Raw genomic sequence first — 22391 nt, forward strand, 5'->3', positions numbered from 1 at the left:
AAGATCAAACTGAATAGCTGAATCCACTGAAAGAGAGAGGAAATTATGTTTAATTAAAACCAGCTCTCTACTAGCTTCAAAGTGAATTCTGCATCAGCTCAGCGTCAATGCAAAAAGCCAGCTGCAATTTCTTTTAAAACATTGCCCAGTGTCAGAAGGGCAGTCTCAGAGCAAATACCATTTCAGAATACAGCATTAGAGGAGGCAGAAGAATTTTTCTCAGCTAACAAAGTTTGTTAAAAAGTAGAATTATGCAGAGATTGTGATCTGTGAGTTTGGCAGTTGGAATTTCAAAAAGAGATTGCAAGTATCATTTGGGGCTCTGTCATAACTTCAGGCAGTCACTAAGCAAGAACTACATATATATACCGGCATATATATGTAGTTCTCACTGAATGACTGCCTGAAAATAAATGTGTGTGTGTATACACAAACACAAGCACACACATCTCACTTTTTAAACCAAACATTTAACCTTGATCACAAGAAATAATATTGACCAGTTCTTTCATTATGCTCATAAAGAACAAATTAATTATCAGAAAGTAAACACACATAATCAATTCAAAATGTTTTTCTGTTGTAAAATGTCATTTTTTTGTGCTGTTCTCCATGCTTGATATATCTATAGGTCTGTATTTTTAAAATCCAATATTGTAGAGTTAGAACTTTCAGTTTTTAATTAGGGTGAAAACGGCGGGAACTTTCAGAATCGGTTTTCACCAGTTGTGCCAACATGATGTATCCAATAAATTGCCTCAGAGTTCTGCTTTCTATGGGTGCATTACTTGAAACGCTGACATCTGACTGTGCAAAATCACTTCATTGGCCCTGTTGTTGCTGGGATCACTCACTGATGTTTCTCGTTGTTTTCTCTTCCAGTTGGTGTCCATCAACCGAACATTGGTGGAACGAGGATTTGCTCAGTGGGTGGAAAATTACTAGCAAACCCCTTAACCCATCTTCTGGACTGTTCTTTCCTCTTTTTTCCCCTGTCCCTTTGACTTTCTTTCCTGTTTTTGGCACTGTTTCAAAATTAGGATTTTGTAGTCCTTCTTCCCACCCCTTTCCCCCTCCCCTCCCCACCACCCCCCCTCACGCAAATCAGTCATTATTTCCACCAGCAATTTGTGACAAATTCATCTGACTGACCACAGTTTGTATTGCATACCTCATTTTGTTGAAAAAGGCAGGGAGTTGTACCATAAGCCATTAAACAAAAACAAACCACAGCTTTAAAACTTGGCTCTTCCCCCTTTGGTCAAATGTCAAGTTGTTAAAAAAAAAAAAGAAAAGAAAAGAAAATAATTGTAATAATAGAGCAAAGAGGTTTGCACCAGGTTGGCTGTGTATCGTTTAAGGCGTGTGTTGAACGTATCTAAATTTCGTAAAAGTGACTGCTGCCTTGACATTAAACTGACTTGAAATAAGAGGAGATAAATTTGATTCAGAAATTCCCCCCCCCCAAAAAATAATAATAAAATATTTGAAACTTGGGAGCACATCCGAAATAATAGGCATATCCGTGTTTCTAACCACAAAAGCTAGCTACCTACCTACCTTCCCTTTGGTTCTAGGTAAGGCCACATGTGATTGTGACTTCACTTTTAATTAAGGCTTGGTTTGTGCAAGAAACCAGGATACATTCGTTTTGCAGACCACCTGAGACAATGAATTTGACTTCGACCACTATAGCTGCGGCGTTTTTTTAAAATTCCTGATCATGTTGAATACACAGAGAAAAGAAAAAAATGGATCGCCAATCCTGATTGTAAGACATCACTGTTTTCTAGCTGTTTGGGAAAAAAAACAAACCTATGTAAATATATATAAAAATCATTGTAATATTTTGTACAAGAGAAAAAAAATTACTGGAGAATTAAAAAAAAAAAAGGGAACTTCAAACAAAATGAATTTTTTTTCCATACCAAAATATCCTCTGTAGAGAAATAGTTCGGGGTGTATCATTTACACAGCTTAAAACACTAGAATGCGTGAAAAAATTTCTGACATTTGTATAGCATGATACTTTCCCCTGCTTGCTGTATGGTAGGAAGAGTAATCAGCAAATTCTTATTGCTTTTTTTGCTGTACAGATCTGACTGAATGGGGAAAAAACGAGTTAACATTTGGAATTAATATTGCAGTGGCGTCTTTTTTTTTTTTTTGCTCCTTTTTAGATTGGTTTCAAATGTGGAATTAAAAAAAAAAGAATCAAGTAATTTAAGCTAATTTAATACTATTAAAATATAAATGAATTTAAAACATGATTGCTGAGTTGGGAGTTATTACCGAAGGGAGAGAATGTAAAAATGTCTTGTATGTATGTCAATTCTATTACAGATTTTTTTGAAATATTGGTCTTATATAGAATATGGAGTGTATGGCAAAACCTTCTTCCTCAAAAGATGTAAAAAAAAAAAAGTATTGTGTGAATCAGTCGACCTTTAAGATTTTCAGCAATTAAATGCCTCTAAATGTGAGGGACTAGTGTCATGGATTTCTTTTGTATGATTAAGGTGCTTGGTTAAAAGACTTGGCCAAATTTTTTCAGGGAACTAATTTTTCACTTTTTGAGAAAATTCCCTGGCTGGGGAATTCTGGGAGTTGAAATAGCAATAGCACTTAGACTTATATACCGCTTTACAGTGCTTTTTACAGCCCTGTCTAAGCAGTTTTTACAGAGTCAGCATCTTGCCCCCAACAATCTGGGTCCTCATTTTACCCACCTCAGAAGGATGGAAGGCTGAGTCATCCTTAAACCTGGTGAGATTCGAACTGCCAAGCTGCAGGCAGCTGGCAGTTAGCAGAATGCGCCTGCAGTACTGCACTAACCACTGCGCCACAGTGGCGCCACATATCCACATATCTTAAAGGTGATGAGGTTGAAAAACATTGACCTAATAATAGAGTTTGGGTCTTCATTTTGATTTTTTAATTGCCACAATCGGGACTCAAAGGTGTACAAAAGGAATCACAAGATCAGTGGACACAAACATCCATGATACACTGCAACCATTACAGCAGTGAGTGCAGTCACAAAATGGCTGCCATGAAGTCAGTCACCAAGTACCAGAAAGCAAAGGGGTAAGATTGTATAAGGCCTTCCTACTTGTTTTGCTACCACCACTACCCACCCCTTGCTAATTGTTAATCAGGAAAGGTTGAGAAGAACTAGAAAGAACATTATAGGTAGCCCTCTACTTACAACCATAAATGGGACCAGAATTTCTGTTGCTAAGCAAGATGGTTGTTGAGTGAGTCATATCTGACTTTAATACCTTTTAAGCAGGGGTGAAATACAGCAGGTTCTGGAGAACCGATAGCGGAAATTTTGAGTAGTTCGGAGAACGGGCAAATACCACCTCTGGCTGGCCCCAGAGTGGGGAGGGAATGGAGATTTTGCAGTATCCTTCCCCTGCCACACCCACCAAGCCACGCCACGCCCACCAAGCCACTCCCCCAGAACCAATAGTAAAAAAAATTGGATTTCACCACTGCTTTTAAGTCCCGTTAAGTGTTAAACGAGCCACTGCCATTGTTAAGTGAATCTCAGGGTTGTTCAGCAAATCTAACTTCCCCATTGCTCGTCAGAAGCCAGCTGGGAAAGTTACAAAAGATGATCACATGACTCCAGGATGTCATACACATGGCTCCAACTGTCATAAATACTAGTCACCAAACTCCTGAATTTTGAACATATGTCCCGGGGGTGTGGGAGTGGGGTGTTATGACATTCATGAGGACTGGTCGTATATCACTTTTTCATCCATTGTAACTTCAAATGATAGTTAAAGGAATAGTTGTAAGCCAAGGACTATCTGTGTAGCCAAACTGGTGCTAGTTTAAACTCTTAAGGACCTGGATTGTGAGCTTTTGCGCGTAAGAGAAAATGCCAGCAAGCAAAAATTACTAGAGGCATAAAAGTCATACATGGGGATTATTTTAGGCCCGGGGTACAAGGCTTAGGCCCGGGGTACTTGCAGGACCATCTCCTGCCTGCTTCCCACCGTCCTGTCCACTCTCATAGAGCCATTCTCCTCAGGGTACCGTCGACCAGGCAATGCCGTCTGGTGACGCCCAGGGGTAGGGCATTCTCTGTGGGCGCCCCTACCCTTTGGAATGAACTATCCACCGAGCTCCGGATGGCCCCGGATCTCCACCCCTGTCGAGGCCTGAAGACTTGGCTATTCCAACGAATGGGCTGATGCTGATTCTTGGGTTTTATTATTTATTGATTTTAATTTGGTTTTAATGGGATTTTATTATTTTATCATTGTATGTTTTTAACCTGTGTTCGCCGCCCTGAGTCCTTTGGGAGAAGGGCAGCATATAAATACTGCCAAATAAATAAATCTTCCAGATAAACCTTCGGCACTTTCAATGTTGTGCACACAACATCTGTTTCAAGTGCAAAACGAGGTTGACAGAATAAGAGTTGGAAGGGATCTTGGAGGTCTTCTAGTCCAGCCCCATGCTTGAGCAGAAGACTCTACCAGTCCAGACAAGTTGACAAACTGATCAACTGACATCGATCAATTTGGACCCGTAGGGAGTGTGCTGATTTCGGAACAAGGTTGATGTCAAGTTCAGATCACACAAAAAAATGATTTCGAAACACCCTGGTTTCACACTGTGGGATCACTATTGTGCAGAAGTTTGTGCTTTGGTGCACAAAAGGAGCATTTGGAATTGGGTGAAATCAACCCCAGAGTTCTCACTTGAGGCACAAACTGAACTTACCCTATTTTGGATTCAATGCGAAGACCCAGCTCTGGAGAAGTCTGGGATGTTGGGAAGGATGGAAGGTAAGGGAAGAAGAGGCTCATCAATGGGAAAAAGGAGGGACTCAGTTACAGAGGTGATGGTGGGTACACCATTGGAGTTATCTGAAAGACCAGGCAGATCATTACTGAGAAAATCTATGTGGTTGCTAAGAGTTGACAGTGACTGGATGGCATGTAATCAATGAAGCGGATGGTAAATACAGTATTTCTCTTCCAAGACTTAGTTAACTCCATGCCTGCTTTTTAAAATAGCAATAGCACTTATATGCCGCTTTACAGTGCTTTACAGCCCTCTCTAAGTGGTTTACAGAGTCAACCTATTGCCCCCAACAATCTGGATCCTTATTTTACCAACCTTGGAAGGATGGAAGGTGAGTCTGGTGGGATTTGAACTGCCAAATTGCAGGCAGCCGATAGTCAGCAGAAGTAGCCTGCAGTACTGCACTCTAACCACTGTGCCACCGAGGTAAATAAAGTAACTTATAATGTGCTTTGGTCAAATCAGGAGCCTTGGTGGCGCAGCAAACTAAAGTGCTGTTAACTAGCACCAACTGCCTGCAATTACTGCAAGTTCAAATCTCACCAGGCTCAAGGTTGACTCAGCCTTCCATCCTTCCGAGGTAGGTAAAATGAGGACCCGGATTGTGGGGGCAATAAGCTGACTTTGTATAAAAAAGAACACCGCTTGGGGGGGGGCGAAAGCCCTACTAAGCAGGTATATACAAAAGTATGAAGGCTATTGCTTAACGCATTGTAAGCCGCCCTGAGTCTCCGGAGAAGGGCGGCATATAAATTGAACCAATAAATAAATAAATAAAATAAACTAATGAGGCAGCTTGTGATAAGCCCTTCATCTGGAGAAGAACTTTGATTTTCTTTAAGGAAAGAACAAGTGTAGTATTTTTTTTGTCTCTTTCATAGCCAAAGAGTTCCTCAAAGGCAAGATTGTGTAAAAGTAATTATTTGAATAATCAGGGGTCAGCAGAACCCTCTCCCAGAAAGCTATTTTTGCACACCAGAATAATATTAATACAACAGCCCTGAAAAAAGGGACATGACTTTTTCACACCACCGTTGCAGGATCTCCATTGTCACATGATCAGAATTTGGATGCTTGGCAGCTGGCTCAAAATTTATGACGGTTGCAATGTCCCGGGGTTATGCGATCACCTTTTGCAACCTTCTGACAAAGTCAATGGGGAAGTCAGATTCACTTAACAACCGTGATACTAATTTAAGAACTGCAGGGATTCACTTAACAAATGTGTCAAGAAAAGTCATAAAACGGGACAAACTCACTTAAAAGTGTCTCGCTTAGCAATGGAAATTTTGGGCTCAATTGTGGCTGTATGTTGAGGACTGCCTATACCTGATTTGCTCTCTTATTAGTTTGTACCTATCAATTTAGCTCAAAAACGCATCTCCCGTGTCATTTAATTGTTCGATACAGAGAATGTATTAATTCAATAACCATATAGACATACTTTGTAAACACAGACTTAAAGGGGGGAAGGATGGAGAGATTGCAAAAGACATGAAAGAGTAGTTTGCAATCAGAGCAAGGCTGATGTCCAGTGTTAATCCTAATAGTAAGAGCAGATTTGCAAAAGAAGCAATTACTGGAGAAAAATGTGCTTTCCTGTATTTTCCAGCAGAGATTGGATAGCTATCCATCACGGTTACTTGGATTGAGATTTGCATTGACAGGAAGTCAGATTCAATAGCTAACACCAATGTTTCTCAACTATGGAGACCTTAAGATGTCTGGACTTCAACTCCCAGAATTCCCCAACCAGCCATGGCTGGCTAGGGAATTCTGGGAGTTGAAGTCCAGATATTTTAAAGTCATCAAGGTCGAGAAATTCTGCCCTACACCAAGGATTTTCAAAACTCTAATGATGGAAAATTGTCTGGATTTGAGTGAACTTTATTTTTTTGGTCTTTCAGGGAAGCCCACCAAGTTCTCACAGAACTTTAAAGTCCTGTGAAAAACAGTAGCAAAGTCTCCGGTCTAAACAACATTTTGCAATGGAAGAATTCAGACAATTTGAAGCACTAAAAGGAAACAGTCAGTAGATGGCAATACAGCCTAAGAGATCAAACTCTATTCCTTCTGTTGAGTTTTCCAAGTCTCCCAAAAGTAAATAGAGCATCCGGAAATGCATCCCTCCATCAGCTCAGGAAAAAAAAGGGTTCTTAATTACAAGTGGACTCCAATTTACAACCATTCATTTAATAAGCGTTCAAAGTTGTGACAGCACTGAAAAATGTGACTTACATTTTGGTAGTATGGTACTCATACTTACGACCATTGCAGCCTCCCCACGTCACATGATCAAAATATGGGCACTTGGTAACCAGCATGTATTTATGATGGTTGGAGCATCTCAGGATTATGTGTTCGCCCATTGTGACCTTCACAGCCAGTTTCCAGCAAGAAAATTCAGTGAGGGACTGACTTGTAATGGTTTTTCAAAATTTTACAAATTATTGTCCAAATATATATTCTTGGATAAATTGTGTTAAGAGTGTTTTTATGTGTAGTGACACAAATCTTAAACTTTTAAATGCCCCCTTCTGGGTGTTTTATTTATTTATTTATTTATTTGCCTTATTTTGTCATAACTCTTCAATGATCAATATTCATTTATTTATGTGTTTTTACAGACATTTTAGGGTATCTCATCCAAAGATTCTTGGTGGTTTAAAGGTCATAGAAAAAGCAAAGCCCCTGAATCTATGCATAACGGTACATGTTATTATGTCAACCGAGGGATGTCTTCAAAGTATAATTTAAAAAATCAAGATGGCAGCCATTATGGTGTGATCCAAGCTCTGCCTATTTTTAATGACACAAAAAACAAGGCATAGGTTCAATCATACCTGTCGCAGTTGCTGTCTTTTGATTGGACACAACCCTTTATAATTGGCCAGATTCCAAGCTGCTGTCACAGAAGGGAATATCTGTAGCTTGGAGTTAAATTGTGGAGACCTTGGTGCTCTCTGAGCTTGGTTGTTTTTTTCCAGACATTTCATAACCCAACTAGGTAGGCAAGAGCCTGGTGGCGCAGTGGACTAAGTGCTGTTAAAGTAGAACTTGTTGCCAGCTGCCTGCAATTACTGCAAGTTCAAATCTCACCAGGCTCAAGGTTGACTCAGCCTTCCATCCTTTCGAGGTAGGTAAAATGAGGACCCGGATTGTGGGGGCAATAAGCTGACTTTGTATAAAAAAGAACACTGCTTAGGGGAGGCCGAAAGCCCTACTAAGCAGGTATATACAAAAGTATGAAGGCTATTGCTTAATGCATTGTAAGCCACCCTGAGTCTCCGGAGAAGGGCGGCATATAAATCGAATTAATTAATAGATAGATAGATAGATAGATAGATAGATAGATAGATGATAGATAGATAGATAGATAGATAGATAGATAGATAGATAGATAGATAGATAGATAAATATTATCAGTGCTAGAAGGGAGTCTTTATGTTTATGTTGTCTTCCAAAATAGGCAAGGAGAAGGCCCACTTTTCAAGCTTCCTGAAGGGTCTGGCCTGTCACCAGTTTTTTCAAGTGACTTCTTGGGATAGGTGAAATATTCAATATGATCTCTCAAGTGGATTCAGTGTAAGACTTGTTTCCAGGCCCCAGGTGACCTAAGCTTCTGGACTAAAATAAAAACCAAGACTATTTTAAAAAATTACAATAAAATGCTATTTACATGTGATTTCTAATTTCCAATTGATCTCATGTGGGCTGTACAGAGAAAACCATCAAAGAGCCAGATGTGGCCGGGGGGGGGCATAAAATTACCAGGTCTGGTGTGGAGGCTGTAGCATTTTTAAAGCTAAAATGAAACAGGATTGTTGGATGGCCAGTCTAATGTGCAGAAGTGTACGGTGAGGTTACTTATGGTTCAGTGTTTTCTGGGTATGGAATGGGATCGGTTTCATTCAATAAACCATGGTTCATTTAATCATAGATGGGGTTCCAGTGGAATGGCTTGCCTCCAGAAGTTGTGGATGCTCCAACACTGGAGGTTTTTAAGAAGAAACTGGACAGCTATTTTTCTGAAATTGTATAGGGCCGTGATGGCGAACCTGTGGCACGCGTGGCATGCGAAGCAGTATCTGCAGGCATGCGAGCCGTTGCCCTAGCTCAGCTCCAGCGTGCATGCGCACACCAACCAGCTGATTTTCGGCTGCCCCTCCCCTCTCAGGAGTCTCCACACAGCCCGTTTTGGATGCCAGGTAAGTACAGGGCTCACACGGAGGCTCTTGGAGGACGTTTTCGGTCTCTGGAGGGCCTCTGAGGGGGCATGGAAGGCCGTTTTCACCCTCCCCAGGCTCTAGGAAAGCCTCTGGAGCCTGGGGAGGGTGAAAAATGGGCCTACCGGGCCCACTGGGAGTCGGGAAGTGCGCTGTTTTCGGGCTCTGGAGGCTTCAGTGAGGCCTGCTAGGCCCAAAACAGGGAGCAGGGGGGTTGTGTGTGCATGCGTGGGGGAGCGTGGGGGGGGCGCGTGTGCATGCGCGGGGGGGGCGGTGCAAGGGGGCATTGAATTATGATTGTGGGCACGTGCGCACGTGACCCCCTCACGCTCCCCCCTGCTTTTGGCACGTGACAGCAAAAAGGTTAGCCATCACAGGTATAGGGTTTCCTGCTTGAGCAGAGGGTTAGACTAGGAGACTTGCCTGGCTAGGTGGCTCAGTGGCTAAGATGCTGAGCTTGTCGATCAGAAAGGTTGGCAGTTCGTGGGTTTGAATCCCTTGTATAGGTTGTCTGCGTGAGCAGGGGGTTGGAGTAGATGACCTCCAAGGTCCCTTCCAACTCTTACTGTTATTATTATTACTTCCAAGGTCCCTTCCAACTCTATTATTCTGTTAGATTGGCATGCCTAATTTAGAGGCACCCATCTGCAAACCTGGAAAGCTGAAAATCTGGCTTTTTCAAAACCGAAGATAGTACTTTCCCCAAATCAATGGTTTTAGCAGCACAGTTTCATCTTGCTCGACTGTCCTTGAGTGCGATTATGAAACAGACAGAGATGGATGAGCAAACGAGCTCCTTGTCACTGCAAAATTGCTCGGTGGTAGCTGTCTATTTCACACTAATTTAATTTTAATTTTCCAAGACTTTTCTGGGCTGACCTTGGCTGACCTCAGAAAGAGTTAAGCAGGATCAGGCCTGGGACTACTAGACATAATACCACTGAAAGAGGCTACCTTAGAAAGGGGTGAAGCCACTTTAGAAGGCCACATAGAAGAACTACCTGATCCTCGACTCCCCATGGATTGACGTCCATCAAAGGGAGATGATATTATTTCTTTTAGTAGCCGTCACAAGTTGCACTGAAACATATTTAAAGAAACGTTTAATACTTAAACTTGTTAAATACCTTACGCAAAATGTGGAACTCTTTTGGAATTTTGGAAAACTAGCATCCGAGAGCCACCAATGGACTCACGAACGCACCAAGGGGCCGTAGGACATCTTGTACTCAGAGGGTGCTGTACCAGGGGTGAAATCCAATTTTTTTCCCTACCGGTTCTGTGGGTGTGGCAGGGGAAGGATATTGCAAAATCTCCATTCCCATCCCACTCTCGGGCCAGCCAGAGGTGGTATTTGCCGGTTCTCCGAACTGCTCAAAATTTCTGCTACCGGTTCTCTCAGAACCTGCTGGATTTCACCCCTGTGCTGTACCCATGCAGAGTGAGCAAAAAAGGCAATTTGGAGCCGTGGCATTTCTTAGGGGGGGTTCCTCCGCATGCAAAAAGCAGCAGAGCTTCCATGGAATTAGCTGTGGCTACCGTCTTGCCTTTTCTGACAGTCTTCCTGTTTAGAGGAAGGTAAAGGTAAAGGTTCCCCTCGCACATATGTGCTAGTCGTTCCCGACTCTAGGGGCCAGTGCTCATCTCCGTTTCAAAGCCGAAGAGCCAGCGCTGTCCAAAGACGTTCCGTGGTCGGCATGTGGCCAGCATGACTAAACGCCAAAAGCGCGCAGAACGCTGTTACCTTCCCACCAAAGGTGGTCCCTATTTTTCTACTAGCATTTTTTTACGTGCTTTCGAACTGCTAGGTTGGCAGAAGCTGGGACAGGTAACGGGACCCCGTTACGCGGCACTAGGGATTCAAACCGCTGAACTGCCGACCTTTCGATCGACAAGCTCAGCATCTTAGCCACTGAGCCACCGCGTCCCTCTGTTTAGAGGAAAGAGGACTTCAAATGAGGCAATTCTCCTCTACCTCAAAAACAGTTTCCTATAACCAGTATGGCAGTGATAGGATTCAAATAATTTAACAACCAGTTCTCTGCCCTAATGACTGGCTGGGTGGGCGTGGACATGGTGGGTGTGGCCAGGGGGTGTGATAGGCAGCACTTGGCCTCCTGCACTCCCATGGGAGCAAAAACGGGCTGTAGGGCGGCTGTGCCACACACCCCTGCGCCCCGTTTTGGGCTTAGTAGGCCTCCCTGCACTTACCTGGGAGCCAAAACGGGGTGCATGGGGACTCCTGCAAGGGGAGGGGAGGGGCCAGCTAGCAATTTAACAACCGTTTTGCCCGAACTGGCCCGCACCGGCTGAATCCCATCACTGCAGTATGGTCTAACAATGAAGGCACCCGGCTAGAAAACGGGAGACTGTGAATTCTAGTCCTGTCTTAGCTAGGGTGAATTTGGGCCAGTCACTCTCTCTTAGCCCAACTCACCTCACAGGATTGTTGTCGTGGGGAAAATAGGAAGTGAAGATGTGTTAGATATGTTTGCCTTCTTGAGTTATTTGTAAAAAGAATTATGGGGTACAAATAAAATAATAAATTGAAAATTGAAAATGAAATGAAATGAAATAATCCTCAGTTACCGATACTTAAGATAATGTGCCCTCAGTTACCAGTACATAAGGTATTATACTTTCAGTTACCAGTAATTAAGGAATTGTGCCCTCATTTACCAGTACTTTATTATTCCTTTGGAAAGACAGAAAAAAAAGAAAAAAAACCCTCCTTCCAAATGTGGTAAAATCTTGAATGTCCCTGAAAGATGCAGAGGGGAGCAGAACTTTCACACTCAAGTCAGCTGGGCCCATCATCATGAGCAATGGAGGCCTACCTCATAAACAGCCATGGTAGAAGTATCTACAGTGGCTAAGTCCCTCTAAGTGGGTTCACACAACATGCTACGTTACGAACCGAGAAAGGGCAAACTTTTTTGGCTGAATGCTCTTGTGGGGATTCCTCAACACATCTGGGTGGAATTTCCCAATTCAGGATCTGCTGTCGCCACGGTGACCATATTTTCTTGGAAAGGATAAAGGACAAAGTTGAAAAAAGGGCAAATGTGAAAGAAATTCTAAGGATTAAAAAAAAGTTTGTATTTTTAAACTTTGCTTAACAAAGGAAAATTCAAAAGCAAAGCCAAGAAAAGCTTTGCTTTTGAAAAAAGCATATTCTAATAAAAATATCTAAAGTCCTAGACTTACAATCATTGGTTTCGTAACGTTTGAAGTTTCAACAGCACAGAAAAAAAAATAACTTATACCTGGGTCTCAGATTTACAATCATAACATCTCCACAGTCATATGATCAGATTTGGACACTTGGCGATTGGCAAGGATTAATGATAGTTGCAACATGCCAGGCTCATTTTATGACATTTTTGCAGCAGTCATTAATGTGGCAGTCGTAAGTGTGAACTCATTTTTCACAATGCCATAGTTTTGCTGAAAAGTGCTATTTTGTGACTCTCCCAGCATGCTTTCAGCAAGCAAAAATCAATGGGGAAAGTCAATTCACTTAATGACCACATGGTTCGCTTAATGACTGCAATGATTCCCTTAACAACTGTGGCTAAAAAAAGGATGTAAAATCAGGCACATCTCATTTAACAACTGCCTTGCTCAGCAATAGACAACCTGATCTCAATTGTGGTAAGTTGAGGACTACCTGAATATAAATTTATTTTTAAAAGGCCACTCAGTTTCCGTGCATTGAGTGAATTCATGAATTGCATGAATGCGAAAGACTGCATATGAAGGGGTGCCCTTTGTGCGGTAAAAGTTAAAAGACCAAAATAAAGGGCAAAAGGGAGTTTTTGAAAAATAAAGAAATCTAAAGGGCAGCTTTACGAAAGAAAGGACTGTCCTTTATAATAAAAGGCACATGGTCACGGTAGTCATAGCATAAAGATGCAATAAAAAAAAAATTTCACAACAAGCAATTGACAATTCTTTGCAAAATCTATTGGCAACATTGATCAGTGAATACACAAATCTCTTGGTGGGCCCAAGCCTGCTGGATCAAATCCATTTTATGCTTTGATTGCAAGGGGTCTGCAGGAACTGGCCCAAAAGTCAAAGTGTAAACTGTGACATTATATGGTTTTGGGGTGGGGTCATCCGAGACGGGGCATTGTATGGTTTTGAGGAGGGGGCATCAAGAGAGATTGGGGGTGAAGCCCAGACTTTAAAGATCTCAAAATACAACACAGGTTTAAGCAAAGGACTTCCCTCTTGAGTTTTGGGAGGGGTATGTTTTTTTTATCAATGACAGTGATACAAAGATTTGAGAGAAAATGACTGGTCCAGTCATCCAGTTGTCTTTCGTGCCTAAATTGGGACTAGAACTCACAGTCTCCTGGTGATTGGCCCAAAGTCACTCAACTGGCTTTCATGCCTAAGGTGGGACCTGAACTCACAGTCTTCTGATGATTGGCCCAAAGTCACCCAGCCAGCTTTCATACCTAAGGTGGGACTAGAACTCACCATCTCCTGGTGATTGGTCCAAAGTCACCCAACTGGCTTTCATACCTAAGGTGGGACTAGAACTCACAGTCTCCTGGATATTGTCCCCAAAACCCTCATATGGCTTTTTCCAATATATCCCTGGAAGACAGGATACTGTGTACTGGCAGGGAATTCTGGACATTGAAATCCATGCAACTTAAAGTTGCTAACAATGCCCCATAGGTAGTTCTCGACTTATGATCACAATTTGGGATCGGAATTTCAGTTGCTAAGCAAGACAGTTATGAAGTGGGTTGTGTCCAATTTTAGAATCTTCTTTTGCTAAGGTTGTTAAGCAAATCAAAGTCATTGTTAAGTGATTCATGCAGTTGTTAAGTAAATCCAATTTCCCCTGTTGACTTTGCCGGTCAGAAACCAGCTGGGAAGGTCGCAAAAATGCCAGTTGCCAAGCGTCCAAATTTTGATCACGTAATGTGAGGATGCTGTGTGTAAGTACAAGGATTAATGGTAAATCACTTTTTCAGCACTGTCATAACTTTGAGCAGTCACTAAATGAGTGGTTGTAAGTCAAGAAGTACCTATATTCTTTCCCTCTGGTGGGAAAGACTAACGGGCTGCATTTATGCTTTTCCAAAGACACACAGAGACTTCAAAAACTCAAAAAGATCCTGCATTCCGATGCTTTCAAAATGTCATAAAATAACAGTAATGATAAATTAAAGGCTGCCTCTTTGCTTTCCGTCTCCAGCCTATTTATATCTTAGACATAGGGCAGATTCTAGAAGTTTTTTTGCCTCCCTCTTTTGACACTGACAGAAACTCTGCTTGTTGGGAAGCTATTGATGCTGTGGAGACATAATACATCACCCAAATTTTGCACTGTGACATGTATAGGCTGGCTTGATTTATATGTGTCAGCTAAGAAGAAAAGTAGAAGGGAGCATCCCAGCTAGGTGGAAAAATATACTGTACTATATACTGTACATATCTATATATTCATATCTCTAACCCTCCCTCTCTCTCTCTCTCTCCTATCATCTATCTATGTATGTATCTATTTATGTATGTATTATCTATCATCTATCTAATCTTATAATCAAATAATAATATAATATAATTAAATATAATATAATATAATATAATAAATAAAATAAACATGATAATAATATAATATAATAATATAATATAATATAATATATAAATTATAATAAAATTATAATTATATAATATCACATATCTATTCACATATATACTGTATTATATGAATATGGGTAGTAGGGTGGCTCAGTGGTTAAGATGCTGGGATTGTTGGCTGGAAAACTGACAGCCTAGGTTCAAGACCCAACATGTGATGGGGTGAGCGCCTGTTCTCATGCAAATGGAAGTAGATAAATAGGTACCACTTCGGTAGGAAGGTAATATCGCTCTGTGATATCATGCTGGCCACATCATTTCCTTTTAATGACCCCATAATCCTTTTCCGGGTAGTGTCTGGGCATTGGAATGGAACTGAGTGTTTACTGGCCGGATGCCCTTCCTGTTGCCAATGCGGAGTTTCAGCAGATATAATCTCAACATGCCCAGAGAGAAAAATATCTGCCTCTACCCAGGATTGAATTCACAGCCTCCTGATTGTGAGGCGAGAGCTCCACCTCTAGGCCTCCCCACCACTCTCATGCTGGCCACATGAACACGGAAATATCTTTGGACAACATTGGTTCAATGGCCTTGAAATGGAGATGAGCACCGCCCCCTAAAATCGGCAATGACTAGTGGAGTAAAATCCACAGGGACACCTTTACCTTTTTATATATAGATATGTATTTGTATTTGTATAGGAAAAATGTACTGTGTATGTGTGTATATCTATATTTACCTCCCACAGAAATTTCTGACTTCCAGCTAGGCTTGTTCAAAACAGTCAAAATGCTCAGAGCTGTTTTGCAGTCAAGCTGAATAGAAAGACAGAAATAACTAAAATAATACCTACATGTGAAATGAGATTGCCTTTGAATTGAATATGATTCTTGGTGATTCACAGACACATTCATGGTTATTTTATTGGCAGTAGAAGTACTTGTATTGGCCTTGACTGTCTTCTGATGTTTTGTTTCTTTTTAAAAAATTCAAATTTAGCCTATAACCCTGGAATCTCCTAGTGGTCTTTACTCCAAGCATTAACTGGGTCTCAATCAGATTAGATTTTTGAGATCAGCCAGAGTCAGCCAAAAACTGCTAATCTACACTTATACATATTCATGTTCTAGTGTTGATAAATGACCAGTATAGGGTGATTGGAATAATTTCAAGACAATGGGGAGAGAAAGTTAAGTCTGTCTATCTATCTATCTATCTATCTATCTATCTATCTATCTATCTATCTATCTATCATCTATCTATCATCTATCTCTCTATCTACCTATCTATCTCTATCCCAAAGCTCTCCTCCACCCTCAATCAGAGGTGGGTTTCAGCAGGTTCTGACCAGTTCTGGAGAACCGGTAGTGGAAATTTTGAGTAGTTCGGAGAACCAGTAGTAAAAATTCTGACTGGCCCTGCCCCCATCTATTCTCTGCCTCCCAAGTCCCAGCTGATCGGGAGGAAATGGGGATTTTGCAGTATCCTTCCCCTGGATTGGAGAGGGAATGGAGATTTTGCAGTATCCTTCCCTTGCCATGCCCACCAAGCCATGCTACGCCCACCAAGGCACAGAACCAGTAGTAAAAAAAATTGAAACCCACCACTGCTATCTATCTATCTATCTATCTATCTATCTATCTATCTATCTATCTATCTATCTATCATCTATCTATCTATCTATCTATCTATCTATCTATCTATCTATCTATCTATCATCTATCATCTATCTAGCACAGGGGTCTCCAAACTTGGCAACTTTAAGACTTGTGGACTTCAACTCCCAGAATTCCTCAGCCAGTAAGGGTTGGGTTCAGAGTTGAAGTCCACAAGTCTTAAAGTTGCCAAGTTTGGAGACCCCTGATTTCTAGCAGGACATATCTAGCAGGACTAGAACTCACATCTCCTGGTGTCTAGCCTGATTCTTCGACCACTACACCAAACTGCCTCTCAAATACCTATAATATAAGTGTTTCTATATCTCAATTATACATACAGGGAATTTGAGTCCACTTAGAAAGGAAAATGCCAACTTTTTCTTTCACCCTTTTCCCAAATGCTCCTTGCGCTTTTCCTGATTGGAAGAATTCAACTGACATATTTTATGTCTAGCTAGCACATAACTTGCCCCACATATTTTGAAAAAACGCCAAGAGTGAGCTGTTGTTTGATTAACCCGGCATTACTCTCAATTCCTGGTTAAAAATAAGCCCTTCCCTTTGGCTTTGTTTTTCTGTCTCTTGACCAATCCTTTTGTCCCCTGAAGCAGATTGTGCCCTGCTTTTAATTGATGAATTAATCAAGATAAAGCAAATATCGCACTCGCTCGATAGACAGGATATTTTAAAGGTCTTAAATCAATGTACCAGTTTCCTTTGATTAAGCAGTGCAAGCAAATATTGGTTGTTGCTTGCAAAGGCATTGTCCCGTCTGTCCCCCAGCCAGTATTGTTTTCCCTTATGCAGGCAAAACAATTCATTTTGTCCCCTCTCCTTCAAACGGGAAACATGGAGACCTTGTACCTGACCAACTTTGCAAGGAGCGAAGCTATGCAAAGTTTTTCAGCTGGGTAAGGAAGCTGACTTTAAAGAAACCCTTTAGCTACGGTTACCTACGTGTCTTCTTTTTCGTCCTTACCTCCTCTGTCTGGCCGGCATAACCTTAAAATGAAATATTGTCCTGCTTTTTTTAAGGGTCCTGGGGTGTGCTTTTTGGGAAGGACTATTTTCACAACAGAAATCATTCAAACATTCAGGTATTGTGACCTTCTACATTTATTTATTTAAAGGTAAAGGTAAAGGTTTCCCTCGCCCATATGTGCTAGTCGCTCCCGACTCTAGGGGGCGGTGCTCATCTCCGTTTCAAAGCCAAAGAGCCAGCGCTGTCCAAAGACGTCTCCATGGTCATGTGGCCGGCATGACTAAACACCAAAGGCGCATGGAACGCTGTTACCTTCCCACCAAAAGTGGTCCCTATTTTTTTACTTTTCTACATTTTTTACGTGCTTTCGAACTGCTAGGTTGGCAGAAGCTGGGACAAGTCACGGGACCCCGTTACGCAGCACTAGGGATTCAAACCGCTGAACTGCCGACCTTTCGATCGACAAGCTCAGCGTCTTAGCCACTGAGCCATCGTATACTTTTTCTGACAGGTTTACCTACCCTATTTATGTAAATAAGATTACAGGTAGCCTGTAACTTACAATAGTTCGTTTAGTGACTGCTTGAAGTTACAGCCGCACTGAAAAAAATGATTTATGACCGTTTTTCACACTTACGACCGTTACTATGATCACGTGATTTACATTTGGATACTTGACAACCGGTTCCTATTTATAATGGTTGCAGTGTCCCGGGGTCATATGATCACCTTTTATGACTGCGGCACTAGGGATTTGAACTGCTGATCTGTCGACCTTTTGATCGACAAGCTCAGCGTCTTAGCCACTGAGCAACCGCACCCCCTTTATTTATTATGTATTTCCTTATATCCTGCCTTCATTATTTTCATCTTAAGGTAGCGAACATACCTAACATTCCTTCCTCCACCTATTTTCCCCACAACAACAATCCTGTGAGGTGGGTTGGGCTCAGAATGACTGGCTTTCATGCCTAAAATGGGACTAGAACTCACAGTCTCCTAGTGATTGGCCCAAAGTCACTTAGTTGGCTTTTGTGCCTAAGGCAGGACTAGAACTCACAGTCTTCTGGTTTCTAGGCCACTGGTCCAAACTGGTTCTCAAAATTGTCTGCTTCTTTCTTCCCTCATCCAACAGGGAAGAGGGAAGAGCCTTGGTGGTGCAGCGGACTAAAGTGCTGTTAAGTAGCACTTAGCTGCCAGCTGCCTGCAATTAATGCAAGTTCGAATCTCACCAGGCTCAAGGTTGACTCAGCCTTCCATCCTTTCAAGGTAGGTAAAATGAGGACCCGGATTGTGGGGGCAATAAACTGACTTTGTATAAAAAAGAACATCGCTTGGGGGGGGCCCGAAAGCCTACTAAGCAGGTATATACAAAAGTATGAAGGCTGTTGCTTAACGCATTGTAAGCCGCCCTGAGTCTCTGGAGAAGGGCGGCATATAAATCGAACCAATAAATAAATAAATAAATAAACATCAGGAAAATGATCTGGAATGGTTTGCCCACTGGGCTTAGGACAGCCCCCGACCTCCTCTCCTTCTGCCGCGAACTGAAGATGTGGCTCTTTCATCAAATGGACTGACCCATCTAAGGGCTTTTACATTGTAATAATTTTAATTAATTTTAACTGGATTTTAATTTACATTTAAATTTAAATTGTTGAATTTTATTCTTTGTAAGCCACCCTGAGTCCTTCGGGAGAAGGGCGGCATATAAATTGCATAATAAAATAAAATAAACAAAAATCAGACTTGATGGACTAAATTTATGTTATTTAATTTATTTCTTGATTCCAATATTCAGCTTCAACCAAGCCACTTCACATTTTTAATCTCAGGAGTCTATCATACGTTGCAATTTGAAAAGCGTGTTGTTGTTGATTTTATATTATCACTAGGATATGTTTTTAGAAATAAAGATTGATTGGAAAATATTGTGATTGAAAAGACTTCAACTCCCAGACTTCCCCCAGCCAGCATGCATTCTGGGAGTTGAAGTCCACATATCTTAATGTTGCTGAGATTGAGAAAAACATTGAGTTAGGTGAACAGCGAATAGTACTGGTGCTATCTAGATTTATAGATATTTCCATTTGTTATTTCATGCCTCTGACATCTTTGGGTCACCGTCTGTTTTCTCCTCTTCTGTGCTTCACATAAGACAATTTGACCTAGAAAGGGACAAATGTTTAGCTAAGGTAAACAGAAGGGACTGTATTTAATCTGCAATTTTACCCATCTCCAGGTAGCGTGATGGTTCAGTGGTTAAAGATGATGGAAAGCTGACAATCTGGGTTTGAGACCCAAGTGCTGCACAGAATGGGTGAGCTCCCATCCCTTGCCACAGCTCCTGTTTATCTAGCAGTTTGGAAGCATGCAAATGCGAGTAGATAAACAGGTACCACTTTGGTGAGAAAGTAGCAGCATTCTGTGAGCCTTGGTGTATAGTCATGCTAGCCATATGACCATAGAAATGTCTTCGGATAAAGCTGGTTCCCTTGGCTAAGAAACAGAGATGAGCACTGCCCCCTTAGAGTCAGACACGACTGGACAAGGGAAGCCTTTAGACCAATGTTCTCCAGATTGTTCTGGAAAAAACCTGTTTGCTTGCTAAGAGTTGGCATGGATTTGATGGCACATAATCGTCCATACAGGCTTATATGTAACTTTTGGCCTAACTAAGCCAGGCTTAACATGTTGGGTTAATGGCCCTTAGCTTCTTAATGCAGTGTTTTCATCCAAGAACCAAATTTCCTTCTGTTTTCTACCCGCAGATTTGTGGGTATCCAATCATTTCTCTATTAAGCCATAGGAGAAATCTTTTTCAAAGCAAAGCGGATTTCAAGAAACGGTTGGGTTTAATTTCTTCCTTTTCAAACAGCCAGCTTGAAAATCTATTTGAGCATGAAAAGTACAATGTGATGCTGGAGAAATTATGGTGAATAATTTCCAGTTTGGTTTGCATTAGTACATTCCCAGTCAGTCCCTATTTCCAAATCAGAACAAGCCCAGACGCTTTCCCATAGAGCTAGGAAAAATAGAGCTGGCATGGTGACAAAATCACCATCACTCAGAGAATAGAATAGAATAGAATAGAATAGAATAGAATAGAATAGAATAGAATAGAATAGAATAGAATAGAATAGAATAGAATAGAATCTGGAAGGGGCCTCGGAGGTCTTCTAGTCCAGCCCCCTGTTCAAGCAGGAGAACCTATAGTATAGGTCCTATACCATTTCAGACAGGCGGCTGCCCAGTCTCTTCTTAAAAACCTCCAGTGATGAAGCACCCACAATATCTGAAGGCAAACTGTTCCACTGGTTAATTGCCCTAACTCTTCGGAAGTTTCTCCTTAATTCCTCTCTCTTTGATTAGTTTCAATCCATTGTTTCTTGTCCTGCCCTCTGGTGCTTTGGAAAATAATTTGACCCCCTCTTCTTTGTGGCAGCCCCTCAAATACTGGGATACTGGAATTATTTTCTTTGCAAAGGCAAAGTTGCAAAAGGCAGCTTCACTAGAAACAGCTGACATCTTGAGACAATAGTTTTAATACCATCCAGCGCAGTGGTGAAATTCAATTTTTTTTACTACCGGTTTTGTGGGTGTGGCTTGGTGGGCGTTGCAAGGGAAGGATACTGCAAAATCCCCATTCCCTCCCCACTCCAAGGGAAGGATACTGTAAAATCTCCATTCCCACCCCACTCTGGGACCAGCCAGAGGTGGTATTTGCCGATTCTCCGAACTACTCAAAATTTCCACTACCAGTTCTCCAGAACCTGTCAGAACCTGCTGGATTTCACCCCGATCCAGCGACAACCCTATCCTAGGTCCTTGGGCAGGGCCGGATTTTCCTATAGGCTATTGGGAAATACTCGATAGGTGGACAAAATCCCATATCCAGTCCAACATCTGGCTGATTATGAGACCAACCTTAATAGGAAGATTAGCACAAGATTCTGTAGTGGCTTTCAAGGGAGAAAGCTACCCCAGGTTTTCCGCTATCTTCATGCGATCCTCATCTTTCCTCAGGAGCCAGAAATGATGTTTATTCTATGTAACAGACGGACGTGGGAAATGGCCCAGTCTGGAAATTCATCCAGATGAATCCAGTTTAATTGTGTTGAGCCACAGTTTATTTATTTATTTATTTATTTATTTATTTATTTATTTATTTATTTATTTATTAGATTTTTATACCGCCCCCTCTCCCGAAGGACTCGGGGTGGTGAACAGCCAAAATTAAAAAACATACAATATAAACAATTAAAATGCGTTAAAAACAGAATTAAATCCAAAATGGCTCCCCAATTTAAAACGCCTTACCCATACCCCTATAAATAAGACGAATTTAAAATTTAAAAATTTAAAATTTCCACATTTAAAAAGGGGGAAGATTTAGGCCAGGCCAGCTTGATAAAATAGAAAAGTCTTAAGCGCGCGGCGGAAGGTGCGCAGATCCGGGATCCTCGTATCTCCAGGGGGAGTTCACTGAACAATGGCTTGTTGTGTGGGCCACCATGGTCCAGGTCATTTAGGAAGATAGTCAAAACACCTTAAAAGTCAAGCATGGTGATGACTAGTTTTTTTTTTTAATTGTTCTTTTAAATTTCTATTAATTTTAATCTCAATTTTTAAATTGTCACAAGCTGCCTTGAGCATTGGACCAAATAGGAAAACAAGATAAACATTTAACTGTAAGTCAATAAATGGTGCTAAATTATATCCATGTTTGTAAACAAGAATGACTGCGTGTCTTCAACGGGGAAAATCAAAGCTAAATAAACTTTTTGACAGCTGGGGGGCACTGAGTGAATTCACTCATGGTTTGACTAACAGGTACTCCTCGTCTTACAACCATTCATTTAACGACTGAAAAAAAGAATATAAAAAGTGGAAAGAAGGGCAAATAACTAAGGCAGAATATCAGCAAATAGTCCGAGCATGTAAAGATGAAGTGAGGAAAGCTAAGGCTCACAATGAACAAAGGCTTGCGGCAAAAGTAAAAAATAACAAAAAAAGCTTTTTCAAACATGTTAAAACAAGAAAAAAGTCAAGGAAACAATTGGTCCATTGCTGGGGGAAAGTGGCAAGAAG

General features: G+C 41.4%; 1 protein-coding gene across 5 annotated transcripts in view; it reads left to right on the forward strand.

Moving 5' to 3' along the window:
• AKAP1 (A-kinase anchoring protein 1) overlaps positions 1 to 1241 on the forward strand; it is a 56368-nt gene extending 55127 nt beyond the window's left edge. For all 5 annotated transcript variants that reach the window (XM_087889734.1, XM_087889739.1, XM_087889730.1 and 2 more), the window contains one exon: positions 883 to 1241. In XM_087889734.1, the coding sequence (XP_087745860.1) occupies positions 883 to 945 (63 nt within the window). In that variant the 3' untranslated portion in view covers positions 946 to 1241. The remainder of the gene's footprint in view (positions 1 to 882) is intronic.
• Positions 1242 to 22391: the final 21150 nt, after the last annotated feature.

Source organism: Pantherophis guttatus, chromosome 1 (assembly GCF_059756535.1).
Source record: "Pantherophis guttatus breed Tessera chromosome 1, ASM5975653v1, whole genome shotgun sequence".
NCBI classification, from domain to species: domain Eukaryota; kingdom Metazoa; phylum Chordata; class Lepidosauria; order Squamata; family Colubridae; genus Pantherophis; species Pantherophis guttatus.